Source organism: Didymosphaeria variabile (genome assembly GCF_027946475.1).
Source record: "Didymosphaeria variabile strain IMI 356815 chromosome Unknown scaffold_2, whole genome shotgun sequence".
NCBI classification, from domain to species: Eukaryota; Fungi; Ascomycota; class Dothideomycetes; order Pleosporales; family Didymosphaeriaceae; genus Didymosphaeria; species Didymosphaeria variabile.
In genome coordinates, this window is record NW_026611621.1 from 1,372,559 (window position 1) to 1,393,755 (window position 21,197).

General features: G+C 53.8%; 5 protein-coding genes across 5 annotated transcripts; 1 reads left to right on the forward strand and 4 right to left on the reverse strand.

Annotated features, from left to right (window-relative positions):
- Positions 1–325: 325 nt before the first annotated feature.
- On the reverse strand, positions 326–2,764 carry N0V89_002159 (uncharacterized protein; the record flags this gene model as incomplete). The annotated part of the gene is made up of 1 exon (XM_056210969.1): positions 326–2,764. The coding sequence occupies one exon, from the start codon at positions 2,762–2,764 to the stop codon at positions 326–328; it is 2,439 nt and encodes an 812-aa protein (XP_056074442.1).
- A 748-nt stretch (positions 2,765–3,512) lies between these two features.
- On the forward strand, positions 3,513–4,289 carry N0V89_002160 (uncharacterized protein; the record flags this gene model as incomplete). The annotated part of the gene is made up of 2 exons (XM_056210970.1): positions 3,513–3,640; positions 3,809–4,289. The coding sequence occupies 2 exons, from the start codon at positions 3,513–3,515 to the stop codon at positions 4,287–4,289; spliced, it is 609 nt and encodes a 202-aa protein (XP_056074443.1).
- An 867-nt stretch (positions 4,290–5,156) lies between these two features.
- Positions 5,157–5,983, reverse strand: N0V89_002161 (uncharacterized protein; the record flags this gene model as incomplete). The annotated part of the gene is made up of 2 exons (XM_056210971.1): positions 5,157–5,314; positions 5,395–5,983. 2 exons carry the CDS (start codon positions 5,981–5,983, stop codon positions 5,157–5,159), a joined length of 747 nt encoding a protein of 248 aa, XP_056074444.1.
- Positions 5,984–7,513: 1,530 nt separating this feature from the next.
- Positions 7,514–10,561, reverse strand: N0V89_002162 (uncharacterized protein; the record flags this gene model as incomplete). The annotated part of the gene is made up of 3 exons (XM_056210972.1): positions 7,514–8,174; positions 8,225–10,095; positions 10,145–10,561. The coding sequence occupies 3 exons, from the start codon at positions 10,559–10,561 to the stop codon at positions 7,514–7,516; spliced, it is 2,949 nt and encodes a 982-aa protein (XP_056074445.1).
- Positions 10,562–12,450: 1,889 nt separating this feature from the next.
- Positions 12,451–13,743, reverse strand: MDM12_1 (Mitochondrial distribution and morphology protein 12; the record flags this gene model as incomplete). The annotated part of the gene is made up of 1 exon (XM_056210973.1): positions 12,451–13,743. One exon carries the CDS (start codon positions 13,741–13,743, stop codon positions 12,451–12,453), a length of 1,293 nt encoding a protein of 430 aa, XP_056074446.1.
- Between the last annotated feature and the right edge of the window lie 7,454 nt (positions 13,744–21,197).

Below are 21,197 nucleotides of genomic sequence, written 5' to 3' on the forward strand. Positions count from 1 at the left end.
AGAAGATAAGTAGGGGTCTTCTCTGCGCTTCCAGCTTGAAGGTAGTGCTTTGTAATGATGGTTGCTCGTTGGATGGTGGAATGCTGTAGATCAAATTCAGAAATTGTTTTTACACTAACTAATCTAACACAGAAGAGACGTGCTAGAAGTACGACTAAAGTCTCCATCTTATATACTCTCTCCGTCTTTGGGAAGATCTGATTCCGATGTTGTCTAGTGGCTCGGATGCATTCGCCGCTACAAGGAGTTACGCTCCCGACGAGGACAAGGTTCTTGAGTAAGAGGGTGAAGGCGATTTTTCATCTCGCGACAGGAATGCCTGGATTCATGAGCCGTTGAGAGGCACCAATTCGGTCGTGTTCTGTGAGTCCATTTCTTCAATGACCTCTCTGAGTTCAAAGCGCCTGCCGGATTTGTTTTGCGCGACGTAGAGAGGGTGCAGAGATCCTCTAGATGGTATCTTCATTTTCAGCGTCGGTACCCGTTTGAGTTGGGGAGCGGACTGAAAGTCTTGCTCGTCTTCGGACATGCAGGATGAGCAGGGAGAGGAGTCCTCGTTATTGCTGTTCTGGCTGAGGATCGACGGAGGAGCGAAATCGATAGATTCGTTGTCGCTGTCGTAGTCGTTGATGGATTCGGATGATGGTGGTTGCGATATCCTAATTACCAGTGCTTTGCCATTCCTTTGCAGAGGTGTGTTCTTGGTTACAGGGGCGTTCGTCCCCAGCGAAGTGTCCTGCTGAGGTCGACAGCCGCACTCTTCTTGGCCAGCAGCTGAGGCACTGTTACCCTGTCCAGAGTGGCTGGCTTTACTATCCTGCTTCTCATGTTCCAGAACGATATCAAGCTGACGAAAAATAGCTTTGCTCGGTAATTCTGGCTCAAATAGCTTTGCTACCTCCCGCTTCAGCATCTCTTCCGCCGCTGGATATCCCCTGCCCAAGAGAATCTTGAAGTCCTCCGGCTTCATATTAACTCCGGGAATGCTCCTGATAATCCTATCTGTAAGATCCCAGCAGTGTGCGCCTCCTACATAAAGTGAACTGCAGGCGGCATGGTAGAGAGCAGAGTTAGAGGTGTACTTAGCATCGCTTGATAATCCGGTCTTACGCTCGGCTACATGCATGGCTGCAGCATAGATGTCGCGGTAGTACTCCGTGTTCCAAGCCATATGAGGCGAAATCTCGAGCTTCTTACCGTGTTTGTCCCAAGACCAATCGCGCATGAGGAACCGCGGTGCAGCCGCAGGACCAATGCAGCGAGGCCCTACGACAGCGCCATCCCAGTCGATGATGCCAGTGACATTTCCATCTTCATCTGTCAGTATGTTTTGCAAGTCTAGGTCGTTGTGGCGGATGGCGTATGTCTCGGAGGTGGCATAAGTATTGAAGACTGGGGTGCTGAAAACTATGTCCAGAATTTTGCGGATTCCAACGATCATGTCCCAGAACTCATGAGTTCTCCCGGGGTACTTTTCGATCAGCCTCTCATTGTCGAAATAATTGTCATATCCCAGTTTTACGTAGTCTTGAATGGTCGTGAATGGTCCACGCTCTATAACTTTCGAGGTATCTGATGGACACGGCCAGTGGTAAGAAGGTCCTATCACTGCTTTTAATTGCCCACTTTCAGTGAGATCGTGGACGTCGTAGACACTAGTCATCTTTGCCATCCCGATACGATCAAACTGCAGGCACTGGAGTTTCGCCATGTGGGCGGCCAGGGATTTGAGGAAGTTCACGCGTCGGCGATGAGTTTCGGAAGATGGGGTGTCCGCACGGAGGTAGGCTGTGTCGGAGTCGTATGGTGCGTCAAACCATATATCGTATGCATCTCTACCCGGGAGCATCTCCATCAGCACCCAAGGCGCACCGAACTCATCGTCGAGCCCTGTGTAGAATGCCTTGATATTCGGTACAGGTACCGTAGTATTATGACGGATATGTCGTACAATCTCGACTTCGCGGCCCATCATGTACTCGTCTTCCTTCGTCCATAGCCCTGTCGTGCCATGCGCAGGGACTCGAATGAGCCACTTCTGGACCATTTCGTGTCGATAAATGTACATGATCGCAACAAGATGAAAGCCACCCTCTCTTCGCTCGAAAACTTGACAAAGGTCCACCGGTATCGGGTCTTCGTTTGGCTCCTTGAAGCATTTCAAAACAAGTCGACGAAACTGATCATCTGAGATCGAGCGGATGGTATCCCAATCCTTGCGACTGTTCTGGTTGTCAGTGGTCGTCTCGGCATCTGAATCTGATGTTACGTCTTGCAGGTCGTCTGCCTGATCCTCTGGGTTGTCGTTCTTCGTCATGAATGCCTTGAGTACCTCGAACTTGAGACGAACGACGTTTGCTTTGTTGATTCTTAAGAGATTGAGAATCTTCCGAACGAGAGGCCTGTTGGGATATATTGTTGACTTGCGTTTGCGTTTGCGCTTTTCGTTGCCACGTGCCTTATTGCGTAAATTGACGTAGACTGCGCCGTTAGAAGAAATGCTTGATGTATCGTTTCTGGAGCCGACGAGAACGGAAGGCTCCGTACAACTATTCTTACGATTTTGCGAGGGCGAGGACTTTGCTTTCGATGACTCCGGAATCTCTGTGAGGTTTTTGTCTGCTACAGCTTCGGACGAAGCTGAAAAGCTATCATACTTATCAAATGATGTTTCGATAGCAGGCAAAAGCTCGGCTTGAACAGGAGAGGCCACTGCTGAGCTTTTCTGAGGCTGGTGCAGCCACCGCCATTGTCGAGGGCTCATTTGTGTATTGAGATGGAGGCGGCCGCAACTTTCGAGTCTTAAACACCAGATGCATAAACAAGCATTATGAAACTGGATGCACTTTGCCTGTTGAGTGATGTCGGTAATTCGGATAGCTCGTTGTAAAACGGGTCGATGTTCGAGACCTGCAGGATATAAAGAGCGTGCGCAATGAACGGTGTCTTTCTTGCTAGAACCTATCACCATTTACACACACGCAGCTTAATCTCGAGGCTTGACTTGTATCTGAATTTAGGGTTGAACAGGGGTGTTGGAATGCTGTAGTCGTTGTGGTTCGGGGCTTGAGGGGCAAGTGGGGAGTTTATATTTGCGGGCGGTATGGGCAAGAAGCTACCATACGCGCCGCACTTTCACGTCCTCTTTAAGTGGAAATTCAACATGGACCTGCATACAGCTGGGGCAAAGCAAAGGGCACTTCCGCCCGTGTTAAACATTATGCCACCCTCTGCGTCCCCCTCGCCCCATTCTAAACCTCCAGAGTCACGGAAATTCAGCGCAACCTGCAGCAGCTCTCACCTTATTCTATCGACGACAATCTGATTGACTCAATGCCCTCTCTTTAGGGTAGATAGCGATGAGTCCTCCGCAGTTGAACCCTGAGAGAACATGCGCTTGAGATAAGTACCTTGAGTATCGAGAAGGCAGGGTGGTAGACCCCAACCCCGATCCGATTCGACCAGACGAAGTCTTCTCACGCTTCCCACATCGGCGCGTGCATGGGATATTGATGAACGGTGAAGTTCACGACCCGAGTTTCAAGAACATCTACACCGGCGAATGCACGCGCGTAACGCATCATAATAAGGAGAAGGGCCGAGAGCGTAAGTCGGAAGATTTCCTCGGAGATGACGTCGAGTAAGTGATGTCTCAAAATGCAACTTGTGCAACTTGACGCATGACTGTCTGGCTTACATGCTCCAGCTATGGCTACTGCTACATATGGATGAACCATGCCAAGCTAGGTCGAGTCCAGTGTGGTATAGAGATGTGCATCAAGTCCCAAGGGTGCGGAAGACATGGTAGACAGGCTATGGAGGCGTATCGTCTGGCCGCGGCCGGAAAGCCAATTTTGGGCTATCTGTTCGTGGATCCCCAGGTTCTCGAGAAGCAGAAGAGGGCCGAGGAAGAACTTCGTCTTGCGGAGCATGCGAAGTCAAAGGAAAATGAGAAGCTCGAGGCCAAAATCAAGGAGGCTGACGAGCAGGGCAAACCTCACTGGAAATTCTACGAGCGAATGAGGAGGGATCAAGAGGAGCAGTGGAAGAAGGATGGAAAGCCGAATCGCCGTACCTACAATTCGAAGAAGGCAACACCCGCAGCTGCCGTCGCTTCTGCCTCCACAGCTCCTGAGCTGTCTTATGAAACCTTCGCAGAGCCTCTCCAGAGGGACGAGATGACGACTGGGTGCCAGAAGAAGGAAATGACCAAGTCTAAGGCCCAGAGGTTCATGAACAAATTCAACAAGCAGCAGAATGGTTCCAAAAAGAAGAAGAAGAAGGACTGACGGCGTCCAAGAGAAGCCGATTTGGTGAGTCCTTGCTGCACGCATCGCTACTGGCAACATGCACCTATTGCCGCTGACCATTTGCAGATTTCGTAAGACAACGGACTATGGAGCTATCACATCGACAATTCATACCTGATCACAGTGCCTTATGGTTGTGAATAAATCTTACCTTGAACCCTCAATCTCGACATCCCTTTTACCCTGCGAGCGTCTATGACCTACGGTTGTAGATCTCGCCCACAGCCCTACCAGAAGTCTACACGAGATCTGCGTACCCATAATCTGACATGCCCACTTTTAGTTGGAGAAGCCGACTTTGTGGAAATTGTCTCTGATTGACAGTCTACGGCATTACGATCTTCCTCCTAAGATGGATACGGGCACCCGTCAGACGTGGCATCTATCTGCAACCGGCAGAGCCCCGTTGTGATTTATCAGCGATGGAAGAGTTCACGTATTTGTTATGTTGTTTGCTATTCAGTGGCATAATGCAGGTTACACGAGGCATCTTGAGTGGGGTTTTGCAAGCATATGGCGTTCACAAATGAACCTACGCTGTGGAATTAGTGGTATGTGTTCAGCGTTAAGGTACCAGACACTAAATCTTCGAGACGACGTCTCCGAGTCTGTATCGATCTTTTACTGGAACAGTTGATGTGTTTTGTGGAGTGGTTGCATCCCCCAAATTCCCCCTTGCATTAACTCTCTTCAAGGCATCCTAGTCTCTAGTAGTCATGGACTTTTTGGAAATGATAACATTGTCTCTCCTAATGTTCTGATGCTACCACATCGTATCAAGACGCCACTTACGATGACCATCCGGAGTCTATCGCGCACGATTCATATCCGGCAACATTCCAGTACTCAAAATGTCAGGAGGCGCTTGCTAGGAGACTTCCTAGGGGTTTTTGGGGTCGCCCTTTTACGCACGTCGATTTTCGGCACAACTTTTGGTGGCGATAGCGGTACCATTTCGACCGCATCGCGCCACTTACAGATGGCGGCGTAGGTCCAGATGGAATCTGGGTGTGTGAAAAAAGCTGTACCCAGTGCGTTAACATCACGGCGATTATACACATTGTAGTGATGTGTATAGACGTACTCGGGCATGCGGCAGCGGGGATTTCGACGCTACCATAGGCACTATCGTCATCTTCCCGTTCTTCGTCGCCTTCTTGCTCCTCCTGCTCGCTGTATCCTCTGCACCCCTCATGCTTGCCATGTTCCTCGTCTGAAGAACCTGTTACCTCCACATACTGCTCCTCAACCTCTGTCCGCTCGCTTTCTTCATCATTTCCCCTATGCTCTTCATGTTCCCCATCTGAGTCATCCGGTACCTCCAGATACACGACGTTGGACAGGAATGGATATATACGGCTGAGATCCGGCCGGCTCAAATCCAATCGCGAGGTCTTCTTCCTAATGGTGAGGTTCGGGTTCACCATTCTCCTCCTTGTACGTGCTATGATGAGTCTAGGTCTAGGCTCTTCATTTTGGTCAGAGAGACTTGCGTGAAAGCCGAACGTCTGCACGCGTTCCTGCTCGGCAGGAGTCCGCGCGTCGCCTCTGGAACTCGTCCGTGAGCCCTGGGTGCGCAATAACGGGCACGAGGCTGTGTATTTCAGACGGGGAGAAGCTGGGCCGGAATGTGCGCGCGGCGAAGGCGCAGGGTGTGGGTTCAAACGGGCCATTGATGGCGAGGAGGGCAGGGCGTGAAAGGGGCGATGATGATGCGTTCAAGAGGTGCGCCTACAGACCCGCTCGCGAAACCGCGGATCATCTTTTAGTGACACCATATCGATATGAATGAAGTTCGTGCGCTTTCATAGGGGTAAAGGGGCTTCGCTTGCCACGCAAGAAGTCTGGTGTATACAGTCCCACCAGAATCTCGCCAGCCAGCCCTGTCCTCTCTCACACTTGCCGATCCCCTGCATCACTCGCTATTCCTGCACCTGCGTTCAGATCACGGTCGAGGATGCACGTCCTCGTCTGCACAAGTCATTGAAAAAGTTTTCCCGTTGCCGACATGCCGAGCATATCGATATAGACATCCTCCGTGCGCACATCGCACGCACCATGTGCTCCACCGACCGGACCCTCAGGCGGTTTGCCCGCACGCACTTTCGCCTCCTTTTTGACGGCTCGGATTACCTAGTGGGCAGACCTGCAAGCCGACTTGGCCTAGCACAATACCCTAATCTAGGTAGCATTAGGATTGAAACAAGAGGAGGGCCTCAAAATCTTCTTTTTGTGCTGTCCACGAACACAATTGATGGAAAATAGATGAGAAATGAGAGGATGGTGACAGAGCGATGCGGGGTTGTTCTGTCGATAGATTCACCCTTAATCACAGAGCTATGTTGGGTTGCAGGTCTGCCCGGTATCACCGAGCATCCCGTTACTCTGAGCCTTTCGATTTCAAATTCAGCGCTGTGTGCCTGAGCGAAATGTCGGTTACAGATACGCACTGCCATTGGAGAAGATAAGACTAGAAGCAGTGGTGCGCCGCTCTAGACCAGAAGTATATCCATATAGTCAGCTCACGAGTCGTCGTTACCATATTGCTAAAGCAGGTTGGGACTTGGTCAGGGTATGGATTTTAAGACACTATCAATTCAAACATGTATTCAAACATTCGGCCGCTAACAATCATTTGAATTCTACCAGATGTTAGCATCAACACACCATGACAGCGCTAATTCACTACAGTCGGATTTACCTATACCATATATCTCTATCTACAAACATGAGAATAAGTACTCCTACGCCAAGGGAGATGTATTATTTTGCTCGCAACGTGAGAATATTCCTCAAAAGCCTGCTACTGTAGCATGACTACGGAAGCGCTCGCCCATGAAATAGCGCGTCTTGCATCGAAGAATCTCAAAAAAAAAAAAGAGGGAAGGCGTAGAGCGAACACTATACTATCGAACGATATGCAGACGGAATTTAGAGGGATATGTTTCCTTCTCCAAACCTTGTAGCAAATGACAGGTTGTGTAATTCTTGGGTCGGCGTCAAATCGTAGGCGGAAACATGCTCTCAAATTCCGCATCAATACTAACATCAACAACCACACGCACAATAATTCACACTGACAAACGCAAGCGCTTTCACATCATTCTGTATTCCAGTTTATCAATCGTGGTAGTCTACGGACCCAACTCGCAGATCAGCTTAGCAAGGTGCCAGTCGCAAACCAACAAGGTGCCCAGCCGGACCTAGTACCTCCGTCCATACCCGCCCTCCTCGCCATACCCTCCGCCGCCTCCGTACTGCTGTCTGCGCTCACCGTACTCGTCTTCGTCGCGACGGCCGTAGGACTCGCCTCCACCAAAGCCTCCAGGTGGCGGCGGGCGCCCGCCATATTCACCCCCATCGAAGCCGCCAGGTGGTTGCTGACGCCCTCCATAACCTCCAGAGCCGTAGGAGTCGTTGCCATAGCCAGGCTGCTCTTGGCGACCGTACTCAGACTGCTCCTGTCGTCCACCGTACCCACCACCGCCTCCGGAGCCATACGAATCGCCGCCATACCCAGACTGTTCCTGGCGACCATAGCCCGAGGATTGTTGGCCATACTCTGAGCGACCACCATACCCACCCTCCTCACGACGCTCCTCACCGTACCGCCTTTCCTCGCCATAGCCGCCGCTCTCGTGCGAGTTGCCGCCCGAGTGCCGTTTGGGGCTTCCATGGCGCTTGTGCTCTCCTGAACGACGCTTGTAAGCATCGTCGCCAGAGCGCTCATCGTCACTACCGTGTTTCCTCTGCTTTTTTTCTTCCTTTTCGCGACGCTTACGCTCCTTCTTTGCGCGCTTCTCGTAGTCGTCTTCATCGCCAGAGTCATCGTCTTCAGAGTCCTTACCATAATTTGTGTTCTTCCTATTGGGCGGTCAGCAGTTCTCGTGGCTTAGAGGAAGGTTGAAACGCACTTCTTCTCCTCGTGGTAGTATTCCCCCTGGCGGTCAAAGCCTTCACGAGTCTCCTCAGAGCGGTACTGGCCGCCGCTTTCGTAGCGTCGCTCTTCGTGGCGCTCGTAGCCGCCGGACCCGCCGTAACTGGACGTTTCGACGCGCTGCTCGTAGCCGTACGATCCGCCATGCGAGTCTTGCTCATGACGAGAATACTCTTCGCGGCGTCCGCCGCTAGGGTATTGAGTTTGTTGGTAGGAGGCTTGCCCGTAACGCTCGGAATCGTCGCGGGAGCTCTTCTTGTGGTGGCCCGACTCGGAGTAAGACTGGGTGTACGAGCCATCGTTACTGTGTTTTTCGCTCTTCTTGCTCTCCTTCTCCTCGTCTCCGAAAGCACCTCCAAGTAGAGACCCACCAATGCCGCCGACGAGACCTCCGACAAGACCACCAAGAGCACCACCACCGACGGCCTCACTGGCAAGCTTTCCGGCCTGGCCGCTGATTTGCTGGGCTTGAGCGTTACCTCCACCTCCACTCTTGTTCCCAAAAGAGAAGTCATTAGCCATGCCAAGGGGCTTGCAGCATCCGTGACCGGAGTCCTTCGGGCCCTCCTTATGGTTTTCGCCTCGCTCAACACCCTCGCGGCTGAGCTGTCTGATAAGTTGGCGCTGGCCATCTGCCTTCTCTTCCCACCACTGCCTGACAGCGTTGAACATGACATTACGGCCTTGCTCAACGTGGCGGTCTTGGTGCCTAAGCTGTGCAGGATGATGGAAAACAGCTTGAATGATGGTGTCAATGGTCTGTTCCGGATCGGCCTCGCCATCCCAGCAGGCAACGACCTGGGGTACTGCCCACTTCAGGACCTCGGATGCAACCCTTCCAGCGGGCTCGTTCAACAGATTGCTGAAATGATCCTTCGAAAGCATACTGTGAGTAGGATCGGTCGAGTCGTCATCGTTGAAGACAATGTGCTGCTTCTCGCGAGAGCTAGCAATCACCTCGCTGGAGCCAGTCTCAAGCTCAGTCTTGACCTGAGTGATGATAGGCACAACGAAAGGAGCAAGAAGACTAAATACGAAGATGTTGACCTGCTCCTGCAGCTGCTCAAGGAGCTCGGGCAGAACGGGAATGTTATCGATGATCTCGTTGATAGATTGCATGATTTCATCGTGGAACTCCATGATAGGATAGATCTGCTTCACGAGTGCATCCAGTTGCTGGGTGAACTCTTCTGGCTCCTTGGGGCTAATGTGCATGTTGTCCATTTTGGCAGCCTGTGCGTTCGCCTCAAGCTCATCGGCCTTTCCAGCTTGGTCTTTGTCGCCGAAGATGCCGCTTGGCAGCTTGCTGAGAAGATCCTTGATTGCGCTCTTGTTTTGCTTTCGGTCTGCCTCGTTGATGGCGCCTTCAAGTTCCTGGAGCTCGGATTGCGTAGCCTTATCCGTAATTTCTCCGCACACGGAGTGCAGAAAGTCGACACCACCAAAGGTTCCGGTAATGATGGGATAGACTGGGTTCCGAACGCCTTCGATCTGGATCCTGGCGTTCCTGCCTACATGGGGAAAGACGTCGTGAGCGCCCAGTTCAATGAGACAGAGCTCGGTGTAGTTGGAATGAGCTGAGTAATCCTCGAGACAGTGCGTAGCCGTACCGAGGAGTCGCAGGGCCTCGTAGAAGTCCTCTCCACGGCCGCCAGAGCGTTGTCCGAGCTCGATGCAGCGGCGAAGCAGGTCGCGGACCATGCCAGCTGATGTCGTGATACCCAGATCTTCCGATGCAATGTAGTTCTTCAAGCCGGTTCTCTCGTCGACGCTTAGCTCACGCCTCTCATCGACGGGGCCGCGTAGTCGGCGATCATAGTCGCGCGCATCGAGGTTGTCGGCGTAGTCCTACAATAGTGAGTCGAAGATACTTTTCTTGCTTCTCGTAATTACGTACCTTCGGGTTGTCAATGTGCTCCTCCGGGCGGTAGCACCCCAGTCTGTCCCTGGTAACTTCAAACTCCTTAGTACCATAGCCAAAGCTCAAGAAACCCAGGACCCAGAGCAGAATACGAATCGCTTCCGCCGACACCATCTTGACGGTGCCGACATCGACAGCCTGCGAATAGTCACGCAGCCAATTGCCAAAGTACACTCTCTTGACGTCCATTTTGCTGAACTTCTTGCCCGTGCGTGACGAGATAAGCAGCGTGAGCAGCGTGTCTTCGATGTCTCCATGACGCCAATTTTGCCCCTCGATCTTGCTCAAGCTCGCGATATTTCCTGCGCCAAACGCTGCGGTCGGGCGTGCCCAGATCAAGAGTAATATGAGGCATGGCAGCCACATGTCGCTGAATGCAAGTTGGCGAGGCATTTTGCAGGCGGGGTAGCGGAGCTCCTGCCTTCAAGCTGCGCAGTATTTGGTGTGTGATCTCAAGAGTGAAGGTAATAAGGAAGAATTGGGGTTGAGTGTAGGTGAGAGCGTGTTGTTGTTGTTGGAGGGGTAGAAGAACGTGTATAGGGGTTTCGATCAGTCAGTTGTTGATGGGTTGACGCAACGTCTGTTTCAGCTGCCAAAGACTGCCTCCAGCTGCCCCGCAACGTGTGTGCCAAGCTGTGTGCCAAGCAGCATGACATAAGGAGGGGTGCTTGGCATAGCCATCGAATGTGGCGTGACGCCACGAATATTGGGGGATTGTCGGATCGTCAGGCGCACAGAATCTTGTTCGGACTTCACCACAATGTTTGCTCAGAGAAAGCGCTGGACCCTAGATTGACGTCGGACTTAGAGTGCTGCTAGACCTGCCAAACCCCGAACTAGGGGCTGACCGAACCTTGGGTCATTCGCGAACTTCGAACCCAGTCACGTGTACGCCAGAGAGCTGGAGTCGGCGGCCTTGAGGATGCGCGCAGTATTATGATGCGAGGCTATATTGGATGTACTTTTCAGGAGAGCTACGATGATGAACAGGGATATGCTACGTACGCAAGGCTGCACGATAGCCTGGAGTAAATCACCTATATAGTGGCGACATTCTGCCTCATGTGTGCCCAACATACGCGGGGCGAAAGGTATCTTGCTGCCCACATGCAAGTATAGATACCGGCTCATCGCTCACACCCTCAGAGCCCATATCTTAGCAGCCTTGCTGGACCTATATGTGATAACGTGATAACCAACCTCGCGATAAAGCCCCTGCACCCATTAATTCTCCGCCAGCTGCCCCTCAGCCCAAGAATAGCAGCTACGCGGACATGAATCAATTGCTCATATCGAGCCGCGTGTCCGCGCAACCAATGCCTGACGTTGCCGTCCGAAGTACCCGTGTTCCCCACTGCAGGTTGCTGCACCTCTTCAAAAGCAGCTCCAGCGTTACATGGAGTCAACAGGATACATTCGCTAATCGGGGCGAGTTGTCATATGCATTATGAAAGCTGCAAGGAGGCACGTCAAGCCGTCTGGGCGGGAGGAACGGGATTCGCGGGAGATATCGGGCAGGAGACGCGGTTACACGCAATGGGGCATGCTGGGTGCTCGGCTGCACACATGACAACCATCGTAGATGTCGAGACAGCAATGTGCGCTGATTGACGACGCACGGCGCGAGTAAGCGCCATGTTGAGTAGCAACAGCACACGGGTGTCGCGTGGGTACTGACTTTGACAGGTCAGTGACAGTCGCACTTTGCGGAGCGTGAAAGCAACGAGTATTCGCTGTGTTGTGCGCACACAGTATCACACGCATGGCCTGGCACTGTGACTACTGCTGCAAGTGCCAGTAACCGTGATAATTTAGAGCTGTCAAAGACTTGTGCTGCTTCGTTTCTGCGCCGAGCCGCGAGTGGCAGCACGCCAACCCACGTTTTCTGTACGACACCTGTTCGAGCATGAGGGAACCCTTTCTGTAGACGCGTCGTTGTTAAGGCCCGCTTGGTGCTACATGTACCCGCAATGCACTGTAACGTGACTCCCCCTCTATAGTGGGGAATTGCAATTTGTATCACTGTCGCCAAAGGAACACCACGCTAACGCTTGCCTGCATTTTGACAGCAGGTACAAAGTTTCGTGAGGCGCAATGACAGCTGCACGTCGGCTATCCAGTCGTTCCAATCCCTTCTTTTGCAACAAGTGGAGCGCTTGCGTATTCCACCTCATTTCTCTGATCGGTGACAACGAAACAGGGTAGTTTGGCGGGTGATGTGTTTCAGGGATTATTTTGCTCTCTTCGTGGTGCGCACCCGAGCCAGCCATTCGGTGATAACATCATACAAGGAAGGTCCAGAAGCTTGGGTATACGAATTCGTCTTCGAAGATGCGCCTGACTTGTTCCAGGACGAAAGACTCCACTTTGCCCACATTCTTGAGAACCTGCCCGCCCTCTCCCCGACCTCCGATCTCGCTCTCGACTTTGATATGCTCCAGCAATCCTCCCGCTCGAGAGCGCTGTGCGAGTTGACGCTCCTGTTTCTGCACATCTGACTGAAGAGAGTCAAGGTTGGTTTCGCCTCCGATTAGTGCATCAGCGTCTTCCGGAGATAGGAAACAGAAATGAGCCCTCTTTTTGATATACGCTAGGATAGCAACGCCATCAAAGGTTAGCCCGGTGATGTTCAACTTCAGCGGTATGCCGACGAAACTTGGCATAGGATAGTCTAGCAGGATCTCCGCAGTGAGCGACATCTTGATATCGCCCGAATACTGTACGTGTGACACGACTTGGATATCTTCGGGACTTTTCTCGCGCATACGAGGTATTGACGGTGATGGTGTCCTTTCGTATCCGTCATCCGATGAATGATTCGAAGCTGCAGCTAGCGACTCCCTCCGTTCTGCATCATGTTGGTGTTGGGAGGGTGGCCTTGTCGTGGGGTCTGGGTTCGACTGCGGTGTCAGGGTAAGGGAGTTCATTGAAGCAGCATGGCGAAGACGCATATTGGTTGGGGTGGATGGTCGGATATTGGCAAAGTCAGGCCAACCTTGGAGCTGTGCACCAGCAACAGCAGCAAGAGGGGTAGTTGTCCCAGATAGCCCCGCACCAAGCGGAAGATGGAAATAGTTGATGTTGGATGTTCCTCCGGGTATGCCAGGCGTGGAGGCCCTTGGGATGAAAGGGCTCCCCAGTTGTTCGACAGGCGCTAACGTGGTGCGAAGGCCGGGAGTTCTGGTGTTTCCAAAAGGCGGCGCTAGACGTGATTGACTCAGAGGAGGATATTCTATGTTGGATGATCCCTTTTCCGCGCCTTCGCGTCGCTCTTTCGTTATGCGGGTAAGAGGGCCGCCAACGGCCCCACGATCGTCATCTGCCTGTGCATCCTCGTCCTCGTCTGGATAATCTTCGTCCTCCTCGTAAAAGTCAGGGAGCGGATCGCATATGTCTTTGATCTCGATTTCGGGGGTAACGCTTCCGAAGTCGAATGAATGAACGTGGACGGAGCGGATGAAACGCGGCAGCGTCACCTGCTGGAATCGGTCATGAATGAAGGCCCGGATCGACTCTGCCCGCGAAGAACCATCTGAGCCGCCCGTCAGCGTCTCCCAGTTGATATCAATCGACATCGATCTTCGGCACGGGTTGTTGTGGGTAAATTGGAAGCAGAAGTCACGCGTACCGGACCGCGCCAAGTTTCAAGCCGAACCCGGAAACTGCGCTTGGGCCAGCTGCCACACCTACATGCACAACCGACCCACCGACACTAACCATGGTCATGTTAGCGATTGCCGTAATCGCACTTCATGCGGTCAGAGTCATCACGACGCCAGGGCTTCGCGGACATTCTACCAGGCTCGCGTTTCTGTGCCTGGTTCGCCTGCGTCTACAACACGTTTTTCCGACTACGTTGAGCGAGCGCTGTATTGAAAGCATCTGGAAGCATGCTTAACGGTTATAGACCTGCCCGAAATAGAACGTTGAGCAGAGCCGCATGGCGTCGTTGCATATGCGTGATCATGCACGCCATAGCAAAGAAGCGTCGGTTCTGCAAAGCGTCACAGTCCAGCGCATACAGTCCAGCAGCCCCTCGCAACAAGCGAACAAGCCTTGCAAACTCGCCCAGGGCTAAACGGCGGTGGACGCACGTGCATACACGGTAAGGCGAGTATATTAGCCAAGACGGACAAGGGTGAGGAAGCGCGATGTGTGCGCGACCAAGTCCGCAGCTGCTTAACGCAAATTACGCGCAACATATAGTTATCTATATATACTCACCTGAACACGACATCACAGTCCACTGAGCCTTGGACGCAGTCTTGACTGCTGATTAAAGTGAGTGAGTGTTTGACAACATGCAAGGCTGTGAGGGACGGGATGTGGAAGCCGTAGTGCATCGATGATGAACTTACACTGACACTCGGTTATATGATGATCGCCTCCATTCCACATACAGGCCTTCGCCGCGACATCACATGTAAAGCTAAAGAGGCATGCACGGCGGCCATGAGACTACGGTAAGTAGACCCCTGTTTAGTAAGACCTCCGGTCTCAGGGTGCAACAAAGTTCATGGACTCGCAGTAAGATAATGCCGGCAACGCATAGCACAGGGCATTTTCCTGTACGTGGCTTACGGGCCGACCCCGGGTACTGCGGGAGGATCACGGGGCGTGAGACGAATCGCCGCCGTCTGACAGCCGTGCTGTGCTTTCCTGGTTGACAGCGACGCATCTGTCGAGACCCAACCTGGCAGCGTGAGGGGAATAATGCTGTTACTGCAGACGCACTTATCGCGGCCTATCACCCCACTGGGCATACACCATCTCGCTTGCCTTGGCTCCAGAGTTTCACGGCTGCAATATTTGAACAAGGTAAACAATATCGGCGGCGAATGAGGCTGGCGCCGCGACCGGATGGCTTGCACAACCGATTCGAGGTATGGTGTAGCTCTGGACCGCGGCGACTGGAATACATAGGTTATGGTCATCTGGAGGCGGCCTGGGCAACGCTGCCGTACCGATTGGCGAACAACGGTGCTGCATCCGCGCCCTGTAGATATTCGTCACCGATTGGCAGATCACCAGCAGATGATTGGCCCAACATAGCCAAAATGCACTCAACTCTATAACAAGCAAGGACAGCTGAAGTGGAATTGGCGTGCCGTACTGACTTGGTCTCTCAGGACACCGTCGCAGGCGCGCACGTATTAATTGAGTCGCTTTTCTGTCTGATCCCGCTGCCCCGCCTTGGCGTCACGGAGCCGTGTCGAAACATGTCGCAGAGTAGGAAAATAGAGTTAAAGGAGAATAAGGCGGCCGTTTCGCCCATCTGCCCGCAGTTCGGAACAGAACGCTTGAAAAATCCGTAGAAATAATGGAAAACGCGATGAGTAATACAAGACGTGAAGTGCGATGCAAGGCTGGACCAGTCCAAAACGCCAGACTCACGATGGTCCCAGGCCCCGTAAATTCCAATGCCACCCAACGCCTGTGCTTTTGTCTCCGTGACGCCGTGAAATGCAGCCTGCAGGCCGCGAGCCGTGGGGCTCTGAGCTGGCCAGAGGCATAGGAGAAGGTCGGGCAACGCTGCGACAAAGGCAGTCTGCGTACCCGCTGGGGACACCCTATTGCGTGCCACCGGCCGTCATGGGGATGTCGTCCGGATAAAGGCTGCGGTGGCACGCTGAGGCGTCTGTCAGAGAGTGGTGGCACGTTGTACAACAGAGGGGCGCGTACCTGCTAGTGGTCGCAGCGGTCACATTTCTCGTCGTGCTTGACGTTCTTGACCTTGTTCTCGCCGCAATTCGCAGACCGTGATGCCGCGCAGGGAGCCTTCTCCGACACGACGTGACCGCAGGCGTACGTGTGGTGGATTCTCGTGCACATGTTGGTTGGCGGGTGCTGCTATCGATTGGCGAGGAATACGAGCCGGTGCTGTGATATGGCTGCCGGCGTTGGCGAGGGCAGCGGGTGGACGAGGATAGCGGACGGCGGGGCGAGCTGATTGGTGGGGCACGAGGGCTTCAGGTGCGGTGCGGCGTCGAAGGAGGCTTCTTTGCGGCTTCGGTGTGCTGGTCCGGCAGGTGGTCCAGCGGTGGACGGTGACGGTGAAGGCAGCGGGCGGTGGTGCTGGTACAGGTACGGGATGGTAGGTAGCCGGAGGTACGCTCGAGTACGATGCGCGAGGACGTGCGGACAGGCACGCTCGATGATGTGCGAGGAATTAAAAGTGGGAGAATGCAGGGAGGGCCGACGCGGAGGGGGGCGTGGGGTGTTTTATAACAGCAGAAGGCTCTCAAGCTCCGAGCAGACGGGCCTCTTTTGCACGCCGTTAATTACTGCTGCCGTTTGTTGCAACATGGAAGACCTGCGGACAGCCGTTGCAAGTGCTAATCCTCGGGCCTGATCCCTGTCCCTTGTTCCTTGTCGAGCGCGCATGGACAATTGTGTTGGTGACGGAGCTAGGGTCGCTAGGGCGCGAGGCCAATGGCCGTCTGTGTGTGCGGGCGGCGGCTTCGAGCGGCGCTGCAGTCGACGCCCTGCACCGCGATGAGTGCCTCGCGCTGTGGGCTGGGCCTTGCGCGCCTCCTCACCGTCACCTGCCCGCCGCGCGACCTCTTGGGCTGCTCGAAGCCTGTGGTTCGATGCCAGTAGCGCACATTAACCGCCATAGCAGATCCTGGGCCCTCCGCCTCTCTAGTCGCGCCCAGGGCAGTCAGCCCTGCGCTGGTACGTACAGTGCTGCGTACACGGCGACACGGCCTTGTGCGACGCGTGCCAGAGCGCAGGTATATTGACAGCACCGAGCCTCGGACGCCCGCGTATACCGTGCTGCTGTCGTTGTGAGAGGTGCTCCCTCCGCCATGGCCAGCCCTCCTCATGACCACTTGGCTGTCCGCACTGTGCCATGGCCCGGCGCCCCCCCACCGTGGCTGCTCTGCTTCTGAGCATCCGCACATGGCACCCTGGTTGGGCTGCGGCCTCCTTTTGAGCCTGAAGGGATCCACGACACACAACGCAAGCGTGCAGCGACGGGTGGCACATCGCGAGCTTGCACCAAGTGCCGCCCTTGCGCTGGCATCCACTGATAGAGAGACGACGGCGAAGGCATTCGTTTGCTTGAGCGGAGACGGCTCCATCGATGCGGCAACGCCCAAACTTAGAGGAGAGGATGCCCCAAAACGTCCATCTCTGGTCGGGTTTGGACCGGATGCATCGAGTCACGTCCCCAACGCGCAACTCGTGGGCGCCGCCGCTGCTACCAGCTGCTGTGCCGGGTGGTTGCTGGTGATGACTTCGCCTCGTCGTCGCGAGTTTCCGCACCGACTGCAGAGTGAGCGCGCGCCGCAAAGTGGATATGGCTGATGGAAGGATGGCAGATCATCGTGGAAGCAATTATTCCGTCTGTACAGGAGCGCACAAGTCGCGTCTTCTCATCAAACGGCGGGACCTTCCCCCATCGGGACCTAGCGCGGCGGGCCGAGGAAGGCGCACGTCGATCGACTGTGCCTTCCATCTCGCGATGCGCCAGGCTGCCCACGCCGTCTTCGCTTACATGGCGTCCACTTTTATGTTTGCAGCGCCCGTCTTCCGCGACGCCCTCGACGTCGTCTCTGGCGCTAGCTACGGAGAGTCTGTCGTTTCAATCTTCGTCTCCTTCGTCATTCGACGCCTCATCGCTCGTTCGCTCGGAGCTACTCCCCACAGCCTTTGCGCCGTCGTCTCCAATAGCATAGCCATTCGTGGCACAGTTGCAGGCCCCCTTTGGATGAGTACCGCCTCCGAATACTGTCTCAGCTGTCCGCGAAGATATTGACATATCTTCGGCGGTTGCGCCTTTCGGCCCTTTTTTGGTTACCAGATCGAAGCTCGGTTCGCAATCTGAGGTTTGATCGCCATTCCCCACTGGATCCTCGTCTGTCTGATTGTGCATAATGCGGGGTGCCGAGTAGGGAGTAGGGCAATATGTACAGTCTCTTAAGCATAACGCAGAAGCGGCTCGGTAGACGCCTGTCACATGCGCTATGGCCTCGCCAGCCTGCCACCTTTCTCACTCTTTCAACGTCGACAGCTCTAATAGTTCGTAGCAGTCGTCGTGCCTCTGACAGCACTTGGTTCAATCACGACATGTATGGACCCATAGCGATGCACTGTGGGTAATGAAAGTACCGCAACCCTGGGGATCGTCACCCGGACCATGGACCCACGACATATACGCATGCCTCTGTGAGGAAGGCTTTTTCCAACAAGAGATTGGCCTCGAGCGATTGTAGTCATCAATGAGGCCCCTCCCACGCGGGATTAAAGAGCAGCACGGGAACTGCGGATCCAGCCGAATCCGCTTTTGGTCTCCACCCGAAGGATGGGAAAAGCCTCTCGTGTTTCCATTCCTGGTGGAGACCGGTCATCTGTTCTAATTGTCAACCATCTCCGATTGCTAGCCCTGTGGCTATTACGCGTATTTCCATTCGTCCTACATCATTTGCGAGCTTATCGTTTACCAAGTCCCCACACGACATCGCCGGCTGATGGAAGCCTGATGAAACACGTCGTGCCTAGCAATCCCCGGTACACACCTCAAAGGCCATCGAGATCGAGAGATCCACCCCACCTGGGACAGCTAGCCATCTCGCATCATTTTCAGGTCATTGCATCTTCGCGAACGGCCATATCTCCCGATCGACTGTTCTCACTCGTGCGGCCGGCATTGCCAGCGACTTCACGGGTCGCCGTGCATCTACCGCACGAGGTGGATCGATCATCTGTCCTTTTAATATGGAGCACTTTGATCAAATGCTCGGGGAGTGAACGACAAACAGCAGCTCATTCCGTGTACCTGAATCCTCCTTCACACTAAAAGAACGAGGGGCATACTATCCTGAAGGAACAGCCTTGGCGCATCCACGTGGTGTTGTGCACTAGTGGTTCGATGTGCGCTCCTTCGGGCAGTACTGTATGAACGCAAGCCTTGTTGTTCCCTTCAGTCCATTTATGGACCGTGTCCGCCCCAACGGCGAGTCCCCGTTATACACCACGGCAGATCCACACACCCGTTTGAACCCAGTAACTTCCAGCAAGATCGAGGACGCGTGGTGTACAGGACAGTGGTTCGATTTCATAACTTGCGCGAGTACCTGCATGCGTACCAGTTCATTGGACATGTCCCGGAGTTGGACATGTTCGGCATTGCTCCAATCGGTCCCTTGCCAGCCTCGTAGAAGCACTATAGATGTTTCCTAGTGCTTGTTGCTCGACAATCCTTCGACTCAAAGAACGTGGCAATCTGCAATGCTGACATATCATGCGCAAGTAGAATCCTACAGTGCCCATATACCGCGCGAGACACCGTGCACAGTGTCTGTATGGACGGTGCTGCGCGTCCAAACCAACACAACGCTTGCCTGTGTACGCGATTTGCATGAAGAGGTCTGGCTCAGCTCAGAAAGGCTGGTTCAGCTAACGCTAATCGCTCGCCTCTGCTGCGCCAAGCTTCCAATGCGGTAGGTTGATGCTGTGCAGATGCACCTTCACCTTTACTATCACAGACGAAGCTTTAAGCGAATCTCGACCTTTTGACCTCGGATCAGGTTCAAGACACTCACCGGAAACGTTGCGTGCGAAGCCTTTGCTGCCCGGTGCTGTTGTACTCGACGTTGTGGACCCCCGTAACAGGTACTCAGTTTGGACCGTTCCAACATTTGCCCATGCGGTCGTGTCTGTAGTTTGATGCATGTCGTAAGCAGGCAGGACTCAACGCGCATTCAGCCTTCGTGAAATCAAGTCTCAAATAGACGAGCCAAAGTCCAGATAAGGCATCACACCGCCGCTTCTTCTGCACTAGACAGCCTAACTCAAAATTGCTTTTTGCGCGATTGACGAAGTCTAACGGGTACCTTCCGCCTCCACGCATTGGACGCGACATCATCAACGTGCTTCGGGCCTTCTCGTACAGGAGTTGCATGAGCGTAGCGGAAGGCTGCGGGAGAGGCCCTGAATGGGGAAAAGGTATTGGAGAGCTTTCCCCGCGGGCGCCGTCGGCGGTCTCGACTGACCGGATATGCATGCGCCCGGCTGTCATATCTAGTGCCGAACGTTGTCGGATGCTTTTCAACGGCTCTCACGGAGTGGCATGATTTAAACTTCAACGGCGGTTCCGGGTGCGCCGTTAAGCGGTGCGAGCCGTGTTCTCATCTCAACAGCTATGGACTCGGCTCTTCCTAGCTCTTAATGCAACCTGTGAATGTGCTTTTGCATTTACAGGTCTCCACAAAGTTCAGGGGAGAAGGATTCGATCGGACAGCAGGCCTGTGCGGCTGTCAATGCTCCACAGGTTTAACATTGGAAGCGTGGCATGGAGGGTCGCATCACGTGACTACCCCGCCAACCTCGGTATTGAGAATGCGATGGCTCATCCACACCTCATAGGACGGTTCGCGTGCGTGCACATGGCAACCAAGCACTTCAGGCAGACGTAACAGATCTTCTACAACAGCTGCCGTGCTCCTCGCCCTCTCGATCGTCAAGCGGCACACAGAGGCGGGACTGGTGGGCAGGCCAATGGACAAGTCGCTATCTGGAAGCTCGCCGGTAGCTCACCGAGTCTGAACCCGCACCTCGTCATCGAAACGCAGCATTTCCAGGGGCAAATTCTGAATGCCCTTCCAAAAGCACTTATTTCTCAGCATCGACTTCTCGAACCCCATAGGATTTGGCATGGGCGACCCGCATGAGCCCTTAGTGCGACTCCGCATTTCAGATTGTCGAGCATTATTCGATCATTGCTCGACATCATCAAATCGCCTATTGGCCGGTAGACCTGAAGCGCGTCCGAAAATGCAGCCAAAGAACGGCTAGGGGTGCGTCTTCGGGCGACCGCGTGTCAAAACGTCGCGTAGTGGTGCGGGCAGGCGCTGTTCATACAACAAATTGACGTCATGACGACGACAGCACCGCTTTCTTATGTACCCATCTCCGCCACGGCCAATTCCTTTAAGAGACCTTGCTGGACTGTCTTGCATCCGATCCAAAGGACAAGATAATGGCCTCTCAAATTCTATCGCAGGCTACAGAAAAAGTTCAAGAA